The 15,618-nt window shown below is 50.4% G+C and overlaps 1 protein-coding gene across 4 annotated transcripts in view; it reads left to right on the top strand.

Annotated features, from left to right (window-relative positions):
• The window catches only part of Syt17 (synaptotagmin 17), a 69,932-nt gene that overhangs the window by 9,159 nt on the left and 45,155 nt on the right, over nt 1-15,618 (top strand). For all 4 annotated transcript variants that reach the window (XM_074060450.1, XM_074060451.1, XM_020160430.2 and 1 more), the window contains 2 exons: nt 1,740-1,888; nt 4,703-5,322. In XM_074060450.1, coding sequence (XP_073916551.1) covers nt 1,740-1,888; nt 4,703-5,322 — 769 coding nt within the window. The remainder of the gene's footprint in view (nt 1-1,739; nt 1,889-4,702; nt 5,323-15,618) is intronic.

Genomic DNA, 15,618 nt, shown 5'->3' with positions numbered 1-15,618 from the left:
AGTATCGGGGTTTTCTTGTCTTGTCTTTTTTTTTTTTTCCAGTTTTTTTTTTTTTGAGACAGGCCTCACTGTGTAGCCCAGGCTGCCCTCAAACTCAGGATCCTCCTGCCTCAGCTTCCCGAGTGCTGGGATTACAGAGTGTGCTGCCACGCTCGGCTTGTTGTTATAATATCAGCTAAAATATACTAAGCACCTACCTGCTTTGTGCCAAGTACGGTTCTGTGAGTTAACTCAGTCTGTGTGTACAGCAGCCACACAGGTGCACTGTGATTATCCCCACTTTACACAGAGAGGGTAAGGGACCCGCCCAAGGTCACCCAGCCAGGGTTCCAACCCAGAGATCGTGCTTTTAATTGCTGCCTTGTATCATCTTTGCCCTCCCAGTCTCTTAGCATTCCTCATCCTTTTTTTTTTTTTAATTATTATTTTGGTGGGACCAGGGTTTGAACTCAGGGCTTTGTGCTCACAAAGCGGACACTCTACTGCTCCAGTTCATTTTGCTCTGGTTATTTTGAAGATGGGGTCATGCAAACTATTTGACCTCAAACCACAATCCTCCCTATCTCCGCCTCCCAAGTAGCTAGGATTATAGGCGTGAGCCACAGGCACCAGCCACATCTTGTCTTCCCTGGGGGCTTCTGTTCTCAAAATCATTAAATTTTAGAGCAATTTTGTAGCTGTGGCCCTGTCACTCAGAAGCCCCCTGGAGTGACATTCTTACAGAATATATATATTTATAAAGGTGCTAAGTTACAGACACAGTGACTGTTGAAATAGCTGGACATTTGTCCCCCAAAGCCACCTGCAGGACTTTGGATGCATCTACACAAGGTGGCTCAGACTGAAGATCAACAGGGTTGTCTTCAGTTAGCCACAGCGGCGCCCCCATGTGGCAGTAGCCTGAATCTACACACCCCAACTCCAGCTTTGAAATAACAGCAATTCTTTTTTCTCTCCCTTGGCAGTACTGGCATTTGAACTTGGCCTCGCGCTTGCTAGGCAGACACTGTACCACTTGAGCCACGACCCAGCCTTCTCTGTTTCAGTTGTTTTCCAAGTAGGGTTGTGTGCTTTTGCCTGAGGTCAGCCTCATACCACAGTCCTCTAACTCTGCCTCCTGTGTAGCTGGGCTAACAGGCGTGTACCACCACACCTGGCTTGTCCTTTAAGATGGAGTCTTGTTAACATTTTGCCTGGGCTGGCTTTGAACTGTGATCCTCCTGATCTCTGCCTCCTGAGTAGCTAGGATTACAGGCGTGAGCCACCAGTGCCTGGCTCCTGGCTTGTTCTTTAAGAAAGGATCTTGCTAACTCTTTGCCTGAGTGGGCCTCAAATCTTGATTCTCCTATCTCTGCCTCCTGTGTAACTGGGATTACAGGTGTGGGACATCACAGCCAGCCTGAGGTTGTGTCAATTCTTGACAGAGAGTGTTCTAAGTTGGAGAACACCCTTTCTTAACATTGCATGTTTCGTGAGCAAAGCAAGGCATTGTGGAATTTCAGGACACCACGCCATCTCAAGTTCGCTTTATTCTACATTACATAAAAAGCACCTGACAGCGATGTCTTCGTGGGTCCCACGCCCCGAGGTCAGTCTCCATAGTCAGCCTGAGTCCTTGCTGGTCTCCTGACCTGGCCTTGAGAGGTGTAGCTTGCAGATAGCTGTGGGGATGTGGGGACACAAATGTGTCCCAGGTGGGGATTCCTTGACAGCCCTTGAGACCTCTTCCCCTCCTGTAGGGTGGCCAGCCGGAGCAGTGACAAGGATGGTGACTCTGTCCACACAGCCAGTGACATCCCGCTGACCCCACGGACCAACTCCCCGGATGGGAGGCGCTTGTCCTCAGACACATCCAAGTCCACGTACAGCCTGACTCGGAGGATTTCCAGTGAGTCATTCTGCTGGGGCCCTGCTGGTTGTCCCAGACACCAAGAAGCGTCCCCACCCAAAGACATGAAAGGCAGAGCAGTTGCTGGGGAGGAGGTGGAGTGGGGTGACAGTCTAGGGGACAGGGTGACCCAGGTGTAATGACAGCATGACAGAGGAGTGTGTCACACCTACCCGGATTTCTGCTGAGTTCGGCCAAAAGTGATCACTTTAATTTTTTGCTTTTGTTGATCACAAGTGGGATTGAATTGGCCGACTTGATTGACATGGTCGTGCTTATTGGTTCAGATCCTGAAGGGAGACTGTGACCTCAGTGTACAGCAGGCCTTGCTAATCAAGTGACCACAGGGTCCCTGGGGCTGTCACTGACTGGATAGAGCGAAAGGTCGTCCTCTTGCAGTGCAGAATTGCAGCTCTGTGTGCAGATACTAGGGCAGAGTGGGGTCTGGGGCCAACTGGAACCCCAATGTCCTGAAAGTTGTGGGATCAGGGCCCAGTGTGGCCTGAGCTTTCTAAACAGAAACTGAAACTGACAATCTTAGATTGCATACGATGAAACTCCCTCCCTTTTTTTTTTTTTGTTTTGTTTTGTTTTGTGGTACTGGGTATTTTGAACTCAGGCCCTTGCACTTGCTAAGGCAGGCACTGTACCACTAGAGCTATGCCCCCAGCCCTTTTTGCTTTAGTTATTCTTAGTTATTTTTGCAGGGACTGATCTGTTGTGATCCTCCTATATTCACCTCCTGAGTAGCTGGGATTACAGGTGTACACCACCACACCTGGTGGTGTATAAATAAAAAAGTAAAATGTATATATGGGTCAATTTGGCCACCCACTGTGTTGTGTGGCACATGTGATTGACCAAATGTCACAATATGGGTGAGCAGGAGAAAGCCCCAAGACTTCACTCTAATCACCCCATAAAAGTGTCACTGCTGTCTCATCCAGTTGACAGCTGAGATTCTCTTAATATAGAAAAAAGCTGAAAGTTCAGGAGGCAAGTCCACTCAGGTGGATGTCATTGGTGTCTGAGTTTCTGGGAGTAGACGAGGAAGAAAAGTTCACGGGCTTGAGCTAGGGAGGCCAAGGGGAGGGAGGCCTCAGTCTTTGCATCTGTGAAATGGACAGCTGCAGGCCTGTGCTGTCCAGTACAATGGTCACCAGCTTTGAGGACAGCATGAAAACAATGGGGTTTAAAGGGTCATATGAAATGTTTTATATTGTTTCACGTGGAAATGACAACAGTCTGATCCTCCCTTATCAAAGTGAGTGTTGGGGACAGAAGTGTTTCAGACTTGGGATTTTGGAATATTTGCCTCCACATTTTGGTTGTGGAATATTTGAATGCCTTGGAGATCGGACCCCAATCTTGAAAGGAAATTCATGTGTATTTCAGATGCATCTTGCACACGTAACCTGAAGGTCATTTTATACAAGACTTTCCGTGCAGCTGTGCTTTAACTGTGGCCGTCATGTGAGTGCAGGTGTGGGATTTCCTTCTTGTGGAATCTTGCCTGTGCCCAAACAATTTCAAAGAGTGGGGCATTTCAGGTTTTCGGATTAGGGGTCCTCAGCTGGTAGATCAAATAAAATAAATGACTCAAGTTCATGTCACCTGTTTCTTTGCACATTTGAAGAGTTGTGGCTGCCAGGACACTGTCACTTACCGATGTGGCTTGCATTGCTGGCTCGGGTGGGGCTGATCTCCATGCTTCTTAAGTTCTGTGTGCAGCTCAGAACACACATTTAGCACACAGTTTCCCGAGTACAGAAGTTTGGGTAATGAACGAGAATGCCCTGTGCTCATTGCTAGACTAGAGAGAGAAGCAGATATGAGCGAAGAGCCTGGGAGCCATGACCTTGCCTTTGATGGGAGAGGGGACGACACAGCCCCCGAGCGGTGAAGCTTGGATGTGACCATTGCTGGGGAGTGACGCCCACTGTCAGCTGAGTGCTTACTCTGTGCACATTTGGCTCAGTGACTCTTCACCCCCATCGTTGGGTGGGTGCCCTTACAGTCTCCATTTGACAGATGGGGAAACTGAGTCCCAAGAGTCTAAATCATGAACCCAGAATCACAGGGCTCACAGACAATTCGCTGAGTTGGATTTGACCCAGGATTGCGGGTCTCAGGTCCTCCCTGGTGAAGTGGAGGCTGCTCTGGGTAGGGTTGGAGCCAGGGATGGGTTCCATTTGCCAGTGGGTGACCATTGGAAGTTCCTTGCAGTTTGTTAGCTCATCTGTAAAGTGGGGACATATAATTATCTAATAATTGAGAGGGTTGTGACGATCATGTGACTTGGGACATGCAATCCATTAGAACAGCGTCTGACACTTAGCTATGAGGATGATGGTGACAGTGACTTGGATGCTTTGCCTCTCTCAGAATAAGTAAGAACACAGTCACCTCTGTGTCTGAGGGTCAACCAACCACAGATCAAAAATATTGGGGGAAAAATGCATCTGTACTGATCAAGTATAGACACTTTATTCCCTACACAATATGGTTTGACAACCATTTCCATAGCTTTGAGGATTGTAAGTAATCTTGGCTGGTTAAAGCCCAGGAAGGATGGTCCCAGGTTCTCTGCAAACACTATACAAGGGACATCCCTTATACACGACTTGGGTATCCGTGGGAAACTCTGGAGTGGTCCCCATGGATCAGGGGATGACTGTATTTCCAAGTCTAAGAGAAGAGCATTTTGGTGTGGATTACAACATGAGATTGCAATGAGACTGCGAACTGTGACAGAGGCCACCAGGTGGCCCAGGTGGCAGTCAGTACTCATGGTTATTTCTGGCCCCTGTTTAGGTCTCGATTCAAGACGCCCCAGTTCCCCCCTCATCGACATCAAACCCATTGAGTTTGGCATTCTGAGCGCCAGGAAGGAGCCCATCCAGCCCTCGGTGCCCCGACGGACCTATGTCCCCGACGATTACTTCAGAAAGTTTGAACCCCGCCTCTACTCCCTGGACTCCAGCAGCGACGATGTGGACTCCCTGACGGACGAGGAGATCTTGTCCAGGTACCAGCTGGGCATGCTGCATTTCAGCACGCAGTATGACCTGCTGCACAATCACCTCACCGTGAGGGTGATCGAGGCCCGGGACCTGCCGCCCCCCATCTCCCACGATGGCTCCCGCCAGGACCTGGCCCACTCCAATCCCTATGTCAAGATCTGCCTCCTGCCGGACCAGAAAAACTCCAAGCAGACCGGGGTCAAACGCAAGACCCAGAAACCCGTGTTCGAGGAGCGCTACACCTTTGACATCCCCTTCCTGGAAGCCCAGAGGAGGACACTGCTTCTGACCGTGGTGGACTTTGATAAGTTCTCACGCCACTGTGTCATTGGAAAGGTTTCCATGCCCTTGTGTGACGTGGACCTGGTGAAGGGCGGTCACTGGTGGAAAGCTCTGATTCCCAGTACTCAGGTAAGGACAGGTTTGCCATGTCACCTCCTGGGGTCTTCTCAAAATGGTTGTTTTCTTTCTTGGGGCTGTGGTGTAAGAGGTAGAGCACCTGCCTAGCCAGTGTGAAGCCCTGAGTTCAAAACCCAGTATTGAAAGGAATATTCTGAAGCAACCTTTTTATTTTGAAATACTTTTTGGACTCAGGAGAAGTTGCAAAATTTGCAGAGTTCCTGTTGTCTTCATCCCAAAGTGTGACATGTTACGCCCCAGAGAATGTGTGCCACATCAGACATTGGTCACTAGATTGTGGTTTTTCGCACGTGTGTGTATGTGTGTTGTGCAGTTTTGTGACCTCTTATCACACCTAACCACCACATTCTGGGAGGTTTTTTTTGCTGCTTGTGCCGAGAGTTACTTAATCAGGAGGACAATTGTCCAGGGTAGAAAGCCATCAGTCATTTTGACTTTCAGAAATTGATTTGGACAAAAAAAAAAAAAAAAAGGGCAAGAGAAGTGGATGATGCTTGGATGTTTCTTGGGCAAACTGTTCAATTGGATTCCTTCTACTGGCCAGCCTGAGGGACGCAACTGCCTACTGAAGAAGCCACTCCTGGGCCAGCTGGGGCCTCCAGTAGGCTTTTGGGGACCCTTGTCTGAGTGGGGGACCTCTGTGTGGAGGGAACTGCCAGCCAGTAGGAGGCCCTGTGGCCCTTTATACTGGCGACAGCAACCCACCGTGATGCAGACAGAATTATTTTACACAAACACCCCAGGTGCGCCCAAAGCGGTGCTCTCCTGGTGGAGGAGTTCATGGTCCACTGCGTATTTGGGGGTTTTTTGTTTGGTTTTGAGTGCTGGGGATGGAACCGAGGCCCTCATGCATACTGAGGACACTGTCTGCCCCTGAGCTACACACCCATCCTCAGGGTGCAGGTTTGAAACATGAGACCAGAGCAAATATTCCTCCGTCAGTGTGTGTGTTTAGATTTCGCAGATGTCACTTATTAGTGACACCCTGGCGGAAACCCGTGGAAGGGGCTGGAAGTTCACAAAGGATCATATTGACGCTAGCCACGGTGGTAGATGACTGGTCCTTACATCTGCGGGGGAAACTGGGAGCTCGTGCAAGTCACAGGCAGAGGTGAGGAGAGGCCAGGCCATTTGTTTACACACCACCTCTTGACAGCCCAGTGACGACCGACGGGAGTCGTGAGTGTAATTCCCTGGCACTTGAAGTTGTGGCTCTGATAGCCACAAGTGCACAATAGTACAGGAGGCGGCAACTGGCTGGCAGGCTCAAGCGTGCTGAGGTGGCCAGGATGAGGCTTAAGGGTGGGTCAGGTGCTGGCACCGTTTGCCGTAATCCCAGCCTCACACCATAGGCTTGTCCTATGGGTGGTTTTCCCTCAGGCCGTGCCATCAGCGTCTGCTGAGGCCTTTCTGTGTGTCTTCTGCAATGACTGATAGCACTGGGTTTTCAAAGAGTTATCAATTATGTCTCAGGCAGCTAGAAACTTACAGTTGAGAGTGGGAGATGGATTGGACAAGCTAAAGTCCATCTTGTCACCCTCCTTTGAAGACCCAGGTGACACAGGAACTCTGATGTCACACGATCACTTCCTTTAGGGCTTTGCTCAAATGCTGCCTTTTCAGTCACTTGCCCTCCCCTTTCTCTCTCTCTCTCTCTCTCTTCCTCATTCCCTCTCTTCCTTCCCTCCCTGTCCTTTGGGAGGGCCTGGTGCACACAGGGATGGGACACAGAGAACCGCAGAGGAAAGGAACTTGCCCACTATTGGGCTGGTCAGAATCGCCTTCCCGTGGGGAGCCATTGTGGTGATGAAGGAAGAGTTGCCTTGGGCCCAGCTCCCCTCCCCGCTCTTCCTAGCTGTGCTTTCTCACAGGTGAAGTGAAGGTAGTAAATGCCACCCTCCAGGTGTGAGGTCAGGCATTAGTGTGGTCACCTTGTTAGAGGGTCTGGTGGGTGGGAAATCCCCAGTAAGTGGCAACCCCAATTCTTAGGTGAGGATGTCATCTATCCGAGCCTGCATTTCGTCATTTCCCAGTGTTCAGTGCTTTCTGTCTCTGTGAATTTGACTGCTCTAAGGGACCTCACTCAAGTGGAGTCATCCAGCTTTTGTCCTGAGATTGGTTTAAGATACATTCACACTGTAGTGTCTATCAACACGTTCTTCCTTTTTAAAGACTGAATAATATTCCATTGTGTGTTTGCATTTTTGTCACATTGCTTACCCATTCATCTCTCCATCAATAGACATTTGACTTACCCCCACCTGTTGGCTACAGTGAATAATGCTGCTATGAACTTGGGTGTGGACGTATCTCTTTGATCAGCTCCCCCCCCCACCCTTTTTGTGAGCCATAAAAATATCCTGGATGTAGTCAGGTCATTGAGGTGATCACATGGCTTTGGAAGGAAGGATAAGGGTGGTGGCGAGCTTAGAGGTCCATGGTCCTGACGGAATCTCAGGGAGCATTAAGAAAGACACGTGTGCATTTGTCAGTGCTCAGCAAGTGACCTTAGGGTCTGTTCACTTCACTGTTTATAAATGTAATCTAAAAAAAAACACCACAAGCAGACACTCTGGCTAATGATTTGCATATTGAATGTTTAGGGGTGCTGTGGTCTTTGAATGCCCCCCACCCCCACTGCCCAGCAAATTAATATGTTGAAATCCCTCCCAAGCTGCTGGCATTGAGACTCAGGACCTCCTGCCGAGTGATAAGGTCGTGAGTCGGACCCATCCCTAGCGGAATCAGTGACCTTTTAAGAAGCCCCGAGAGCTGCCTGTGCCTTCCTCAGGTGCAGCAGAAGTAAGGAGGTGTCATCTGTGAGAGACAGGCTCGCACTGGGCACCAAATCTGCCAGCACCTTCACCTTTGGGCATCACAGCCTTCAGACTGTTGTTTATAAGTGCTTTAGTATATAGGATTTTTGTTAGCAGCCCAAATGGACCAAGACAAAGGGGTGTGTGCTAAAGTGTACAATTTACTTTGAAATGCATTCAAAAAAGTTACAGATGGATAGATAGGCAACCTAGCAAGCACAGCATATCTTAAAACTAATTATGGAATTCTTAATATCAGTAACTGTTCATGTAGAAGGCGAGTGAAGTGTCTAAGGTGTTGGCTGTACAATTCTTTCAGCTTTTTTGTATTTGAAAATGTTCGTTAAGAAAATGGGATCAAAAGACAAAGGGAGGGATGGCACCTGTTAGAGCATTGCTGTGTCTTTGGGCAGAGGTGGTGACGATTTGGGAGTGCTGTAAGGTAGAGGTGACAGTGGTCAGCTTTGAGGTACAGTGAAAGGCTGAGTCTTTGAGGCCCAGGAGCAGCCCATGGGCACTGAAGTCCAGCTTCAGGAAGAGGAGGGGAAGGACTGTAAACTGGCTGCCAAACAGAGTGGCATCTCTATTGCCACAGAGTTCCCTCTCTCAAGGGCCAGCTCACTGGGACCTGTGGCTGTGAGGTTCTCAGACCTCAGCCTGTCTGATTCTTATTTCCCAAGCCTCAGGCCAGAGAGGCCTGGGGATCTGCCTGTTAGCCAGTGTGCTAGGAGAGTCCAGCGCAGGTGAGCCCTGCCTTCCATTCTGAGGACGCGAGGGTGGTGGGGGGCTGAACAGACTCGGGTCTCACACTTGGCTCTGCCACTTACTGGTTGGATTGGCGATGGTTTCACAAGGACGCATGGCTGGTGCCACGCCCAGGTCACTTGAGGGCCTGGCGTGCTGGCTTTGTCCAATGCATGACCAACGATGTGTCATGGGGCCACGGACCCAAGTTTATGGGGGTCATTGTGAATCTTGTCTGGGTATTTTATCTTGGGTGACAATGCCAGCCTGCCTGCTGAGGAGGAGTATTTGATTTGGTGGAGGAAGAGAAAAATGCGTTTAGTCAGAAGTGACATTTGCACAGGGGAGTGCTGGATGTGTTTACGTTTCTGAAAACTGCTTCCAACTGAGACGGGCTGTCTCCAAAGGAAAACCTTTCAGACCTTTGGTGCTGGAACTCTGAGCCCTGCGCCTTGGGAAGTGGAGTCCAAGTGTGTCATCTCTGTCCCAGCCAGTCAGTGGCCACGGAAATGTCACCTGTTATCCCAGCTTGGGCTTCCCCAGAAACAGATGTTATGACAAAGATTGAGGGCATGTGTTTCATTGGGAAGGGAAGGAGGGCAATGGGACCATGTGAAGGGTGCATTGTCCAGCAGGTGACCACTGTGGGTGACAGAAGCTAAATCCTACTGGAAGGTCAGCGTAGCCTACAGAGGGAGAGGGAGCTCAGACAGGTGTTCACCAGTTCCCACCAGGTGTGGGTTCAGATGCTCCCAGGAGCTGGAATGTCCTGGGCACCCCGGCTTGCCCTGTGGACATGAGTGGAGAGGAACCTGGTGGCCATAGATCCGTGGGCAGAGATATGCTGAGTGGACGTTGGTGTGTCAGACAGAGGCAAAGCAGGCACCTTTGGCCTCATGTCCATGTGCCACCTGGAGGGCTCAGAATGCAGAGTCCCCACGTTCCTTCTCTCTGCATGCCACCTCTGCATTTCTTCTCTGATTGGAAAACTAGAAAGCAGACGCACAAGTCCCCTGGCTAAGCCAATGTCAGAAAGAAAATGGTGCCAGTCTCCCTTTCAGGGGAGGTGCCCATCTTTGCGAGTGAGGCGAGGGGAAGCCACCCTTGTCAGCTTTCGAGCTGGGGAACAGAGGGACAGGGAGGGCAGGAAAAGCCCACAGCTCCCCCCACCCCGGCAGTGCCTCCCCTTCCCCACTGTTTACTTTTGGAGCCTGGAACAGGGAGGGCATGAATACCGTACAGCCAGGTCTGTCTCTTATGACTCCCAGGACAGGCCTTGGGGCCCACTTGTGGCTGGCTTCATGGTAGCCCTCCCTAGTGCTCAGATCGGCCCTGCTCCCCAGTTCTAGGGTCGACAGAAGAGGTTCCCTTTCACCCACTCAACACCTTGTCATTGCACATGCACCTCTCACTGTGTTGTCATTTAGTCTCAGGATCTTTGTTTCATTTTTTGATGGTACCAGGGTTTTGAACTCAGGGCTAGGCAGGCGCTCTTACTGCTTGAGCCACTCTGCTAGCTCTGTTCTTGGGATCTTTAGCACTTTGGAGAGACTCAGTAAATGCTTTTAGAATTGGATAAATATCGTTGTGTATAGAACCTTTTTTTTTTTTGTGGAGCCAGGAATCGAACCCAGGACCTTGCACATACTAGGCAAGCTTGGATACCACTGAGCCACACTCCAGCCCTTAGGCATGAGCTTTGGAGCTGGACTGACCTGCTTAAAGTTGCAGCAGTTGGGGAAGGCTGGTGAAGATGGCGCTCACGACGTGTGCCAGGCGCTGTGCTGAGGGCTTGCATGATAAGTCGTGCATGTTCCCTATATGCTTTATAGGGCTGGGGGTGCGTAGCTTGGGGTAGAGCACTTTCCCAGCTCACGTGCGACGCTGGCTTCCCTCCTCAGCTCTGCCAAACAGCAGCGGTGACAAATCTCTTCCATCTACACCATCTACACAGAGCCCGACGATGCTTTCTACAACAGTTGTAGTGCTGTGGGTTTGAGTGCAATGCATCGTGAGGCCAGGTGTGGAATTTCTCATTTGTAGTGTCATGTCTGCACTCAAAAAGCTTGGATTTTGGGGTGTGGGGATGTAGTCAGTGGTACAGTGTTGCTAGCATGTGCACGACTCTGATTTCCAACACCACAGGAAAAGAAAAAACAAACAACAAAGACAAGTGAAAAAAACCCTTGCTGGGCATGGTAGTGAATGCTTGTAAGTCCAGCACTAAGGAGGCTGAGGCCGGAAGCTCAGGAGTTCAAGGCCAGCCTGGGTTATGTAGTGAGACCCTGTGTCAAACACAAAACCAACAACAATTTTTGGCTCTTATATTTTCAGATGGACAGTCACCATCATTCCATTCTGTAGATGAGGGAACTGAGGCCTGACTAAATAAATGCCTAAGACTGCTGTGTCGGGGCTTGAACCCAGATGGTCCAGCTGCAGAGGTGGCTTTCGGCCCCTCCACTTCCTGTGTCACCTCTCGAAAGGTGACACAGCAGGTGGGCAGAGCCCCTGGCTCACCCCGTACACTGAATAAACCGCAGGTGATCGGAGACCAGCACAGGGAGGCTGCAGAGGGTGGAGGCCAAGAAAAGCAGAGGACGGTGGGGAGAAGTGAAGTCAAGGCCAGGAGCGGCTGACCTCAGAACCCAAGGTGGAGCTCAGTCAGTGCAGCCATCTCCGTCACACCCCAGGCAGGCGGTTGATAGGATTTATTTTTAAAGACTGGATTATTTTTAAGGCTCACAGAAGAACCAACAGGAGGGGCTCAGAGATTTCCCAAACACCCCCTGTCTCCATGCACACAGACCCCGCTTGTCAGTGTCCGTGGCCAGAGCCACACGCTGGTAAACTGGCCAGCCCAGGCTGTCACATCAGTATTGTCCAACAGCCACCATTTGCATTGGGGTGCACTGCGAGTGGCATATGCTCTGTAGGTCTGGGCAAATGTTTGGTGACATGTGTCCACAGCAAAACTGTCACATGTGGTAGTTTCACCAGGCCTTGTTTTAAAAGCAGAAATGACTGGAGAGGGCCAGCGAGCTGATTGCTGATTGGCCCAGCTACCTGGAGATCGCCTGGAGGGACAGACGCCCCCGCCCTGCCTTCTCCCTGCTAAAAACAGCCTGGTAAACAGGGACTCCTAACTGTGTTTTGTATTTCGAGATCGCTCACCAACTGTCACTGTCATGGCCAGGCCCTCAGCAAGGCACATTGCAGTTTCTAATGAATATTCCTCTGTAACTTGCCTGGAGCTGCTGTCACCCCCACTCTCTCTGCAGAACCTAGGCCTCTGTTTGTGTCCAAACTATTTCCTGCCCAGGTTCTGATGGGTGGAAGTGTTTTTAAGGACACATAAGCAGCCTTGCGGCCAGGCCACAGCCTTACAAAGCAGCCATGAGCTAGAAGTTTCTTGTCACAAGGTCCTTCTTGTTCCCCTCTTTCACTGTAACGTGAACTAGAAGGGGAATCAGCAAAAACTTGGATCAACTTCCCTATTGTATAGACGAGAAAAGGGCAGCACAGAGAGGTTGAGTGACTTATCCAGAGTCACACAGCTTTCAGTACCAGAATCAGCACTAGGGTAAGGTTGCCCAACTTCCAGGCAGGTCTTGCCACCGTGCCACAGCTTTACCCCACAAAAGACATGGTCTAACGGGGGCTGAGAGCATCGGTCCTAGAGTCCTACAGACTTGGGTTCAAGTCCTGGCTCTGCCATCCATGAGAGGTGTAGGCTCAGGGAGCCACTGCTCATCTCTGGGCCTCAGTTTCCTGGTCTGTGAAAGGAGGACTGGGGGTAGGTCAGTGCCAGCTTTCCCTGGCTCACAGTGCAAGGAATTTTGTTGGCAGCTTGAAATCAACTATTGGGTATAAAATTGACAAATGCCCCAAATCAGAGCTCCCCTCCCCTAAAAAGGATAAACACTTGTCATCATAGCACTTGTCACAATAGCACTCGCTCAGATGGCTGGGGCAGGGTGAGTTCTGATCCACGTGAGGGCTGAGAACAGAGAGATGGCGTGCGTATGCAGTGGTGTCATATCATCGTCAGAGCACAGACAACAGCCCCCGAATCCTCAGGTCAGAGCCAGCCCGCCCTCTTCTAGTGGTGTGACCTTGGCTTATCACTCAGTGTCATCAGTGATAGCGATGACTGCTCTTCCCGAAAGCTTTGCATGGACCAATTTCTGAAAACTTCCCTTCAAGTTTGAAAACCACTTAGGAGCTCTGAGGCCCAGAAAGCAGGGTAACTTTCCCAGGGTCTTAAAGCCAGTGAACAAAGAAGGCCGAGTTCAAATCCTGACGTCAGTCAACTCTTTACTTCCACCCTTGCTCACCAAGGCTCAACTTCCTTCTTTGGAAAACGTCAGAAAGGACAGCCTGGGCTTCGAGGGTGTCAGCTGACAGCTCCTGTGATGTTCCCCTGAGTCTGTTCTGGACCGAGGCCTCAATTAACGTGAGCTCACTATGGGTAGCTCGAAGTTAACGACTGTCGCGGTCAGTCATTACAGTCGTGATTGCACTTACATCTTCACTCGGTTGGTTAAAGCAACATTTGTGACCAAACCCTTCACCAACTCCACCCAGCACCGAGAGGACGGGGCTCTGAGCTCGGAGTGGCTGGCAGGGCGGGTGGCCCAGGTCTGTGGTGTTTAGAAAGAGATGTGGACATTTCCCATGGGCTGTGGACACTTCGTTGAGCATATGTGTGCAGCAGCTCCTGGAGCTACAGAGATAAATGAGTGAGGGTTGAGCCCTTGAGACCTATCATCCTGCAATAAATAGCAAGTGTTTGTTGAGTGCTCCCTGTTTCCCATGGAATACTCACACAAGACACCATGTTGGACACAGTGATCACCTTATATTACACAGGAGGAAACCAAGGTCCTGGTTCGTGAGTGACTTGTTGAGGTTCTTCAGGGAACAGACGGCAGTTCTGGGGCCTAACTTAGGCAGCCCAACTCTGGAGCTTAGTACTTTCTCATTGGCCGGAGTCACCCGTGAGACAGGTCATGGCCATCGATGTCTATGGTAGAAGGAGGAAATGAGGGGGGCGTGAGAGAAAGGGTTTTCTGATTTGTAGCCACAGTGAAACTGACTCAGGCCAGCCTAAGGAAAATGATTACTAAAATGATAATAAATTGACTTATTCAATGCTGGGCTCTGGGCGCTTTGCTGTTACTGCTCCCAATGTACAGATAAGAAAACTGAGGCCAGAGAGTTAGGAAATTTGCCCAGAGCCACCCGGTCAGTAAGTGGGTTCATGTCAGGCTCTCAGGGAGCCAAGGAGGGCGGAACGGAAAGGAGGAGTGGGGCTGGGGCCGTAGCTCAGTGGGAGAGCTCTTGCCTTGGGTTCCACCTGCAGCACCTTGAAGAAACAGGATTGAACCTCGAAGGCTGATCCACCCATGACAGAGTCTCTGTGAACTTCTCTCTAGGTCAGCACCGTTCAACAGAAATTCAAATCTCCTAGAGTCCTCATTAAAAATAATCTGAAAACAAACAGGGAATTTGTTCAAACACTGTTTTATTGAATCTGTCTAAAATGTGACCGTTTCCATGTGTGCTCTATAAAAATATTAGCTTGAAAATTTGCATTCTTTCGTCATGCTAAATTGTGGGACCATTGTGTATTTTACCCCTCCTGCATCCTGGTTTGCGGGAGCCACGAGAGGCCAGTCCTGTGTCGATGCTGTGGTTCTGGAAGAGGCCACTCGGAAGTCCCTGTTCCCACCTGCACCCCGACTGGCCAGCCCGTCCCCTGCTCGGGTTCAGCAGTTTGCTAGGAATACTTAGGAGGTCGCTGTACTTAACTGTTGGCATTTCATTTTGAGTGACATGCGTCCAGAAAGCCACATTGCTCCTACATGGGTGTCTGGTACCCACTGGTGCTTCCACCATTGCCCCAAACCTAGGACTCATGTCCCACATCATCAGCAAGTCAGGTCAGCTGCCCGCCTCTGCAAATCCCTTCCCTCTCAAGACAGCTCCATGCCTGCACTAACACGCTCCGCTGTATCTCCTCTCCCCCAGCTTCCAACCTTCTCCTGCCTCATTATAAAATATAAACAGACTCAGCCCTTCCTTCTCCCACCAGCCTCATTTCCCTCGTCAGTGGCCTCCTCCTCACTCTGCTCCAGCCACACTGACTTCGCTGGGTTCCTAACGCACACTGGGCATGGCCCTGCCTCAGGACCTTTGCATGTGCTCTTTCTCTCCCAGGAATGCTGTCTTCCCAGATACCTGCCTGGCTCCCTGCTTTCTTCACTCAGGTCACCATCTCAGAGAGGCCTCCCTTGACTCCCCTCTGAAGAGCCCCCATCAGTTTCTATCCACTTAACTGGCTTCGTTTTTCCTCGTAGCACTTACTGCAATCAGACATTGCACACCAATTTCCTTAGTACCTGTTTCCTGCACTGCACATGTGAACTTTGTGTTGTTACTTGGTATGTCTGCCTCTTTTCCCCAGGAAGAAGAGCAGTGAGGCACAGAGAGGTTCAGTACCTGCCTGAGGTCACACAGTATGGGGCAGAGTTCCTTCCATTCATTTCCTGGGGCTGTGTGACAAGTGACCACTCGCTGGGTGACTTACAAGGATAGGAATGTCACAGCTCTGAAGGCTCAAAGTCAAGGCCTGGTGGGGTTGGTACCATGAGACTTGGAGGTCCCCCCCCTCGTTGTCCTTATCTCTCCTTTACAAGGGTGCAATCCTCAGTGCACCTTGGCT

The sequence above is a fragment of the Castor canadensis genome, chromosome 17 (genome assembly GCF_047511655.1).
Source record: "Castor canadensis chromosome 17, mCasCan1.hap1v2, whole genome shotgun sequence".
Classification (NCBI taxonomy): Eukaryota; Metazoa; Chordata; class Mammalia; order Rodentia; family Castoridae; genus Castor; species Castor canadensis.
This window is presented reverse-complemented; position numbering and strand designations above follow the sequence as displayed.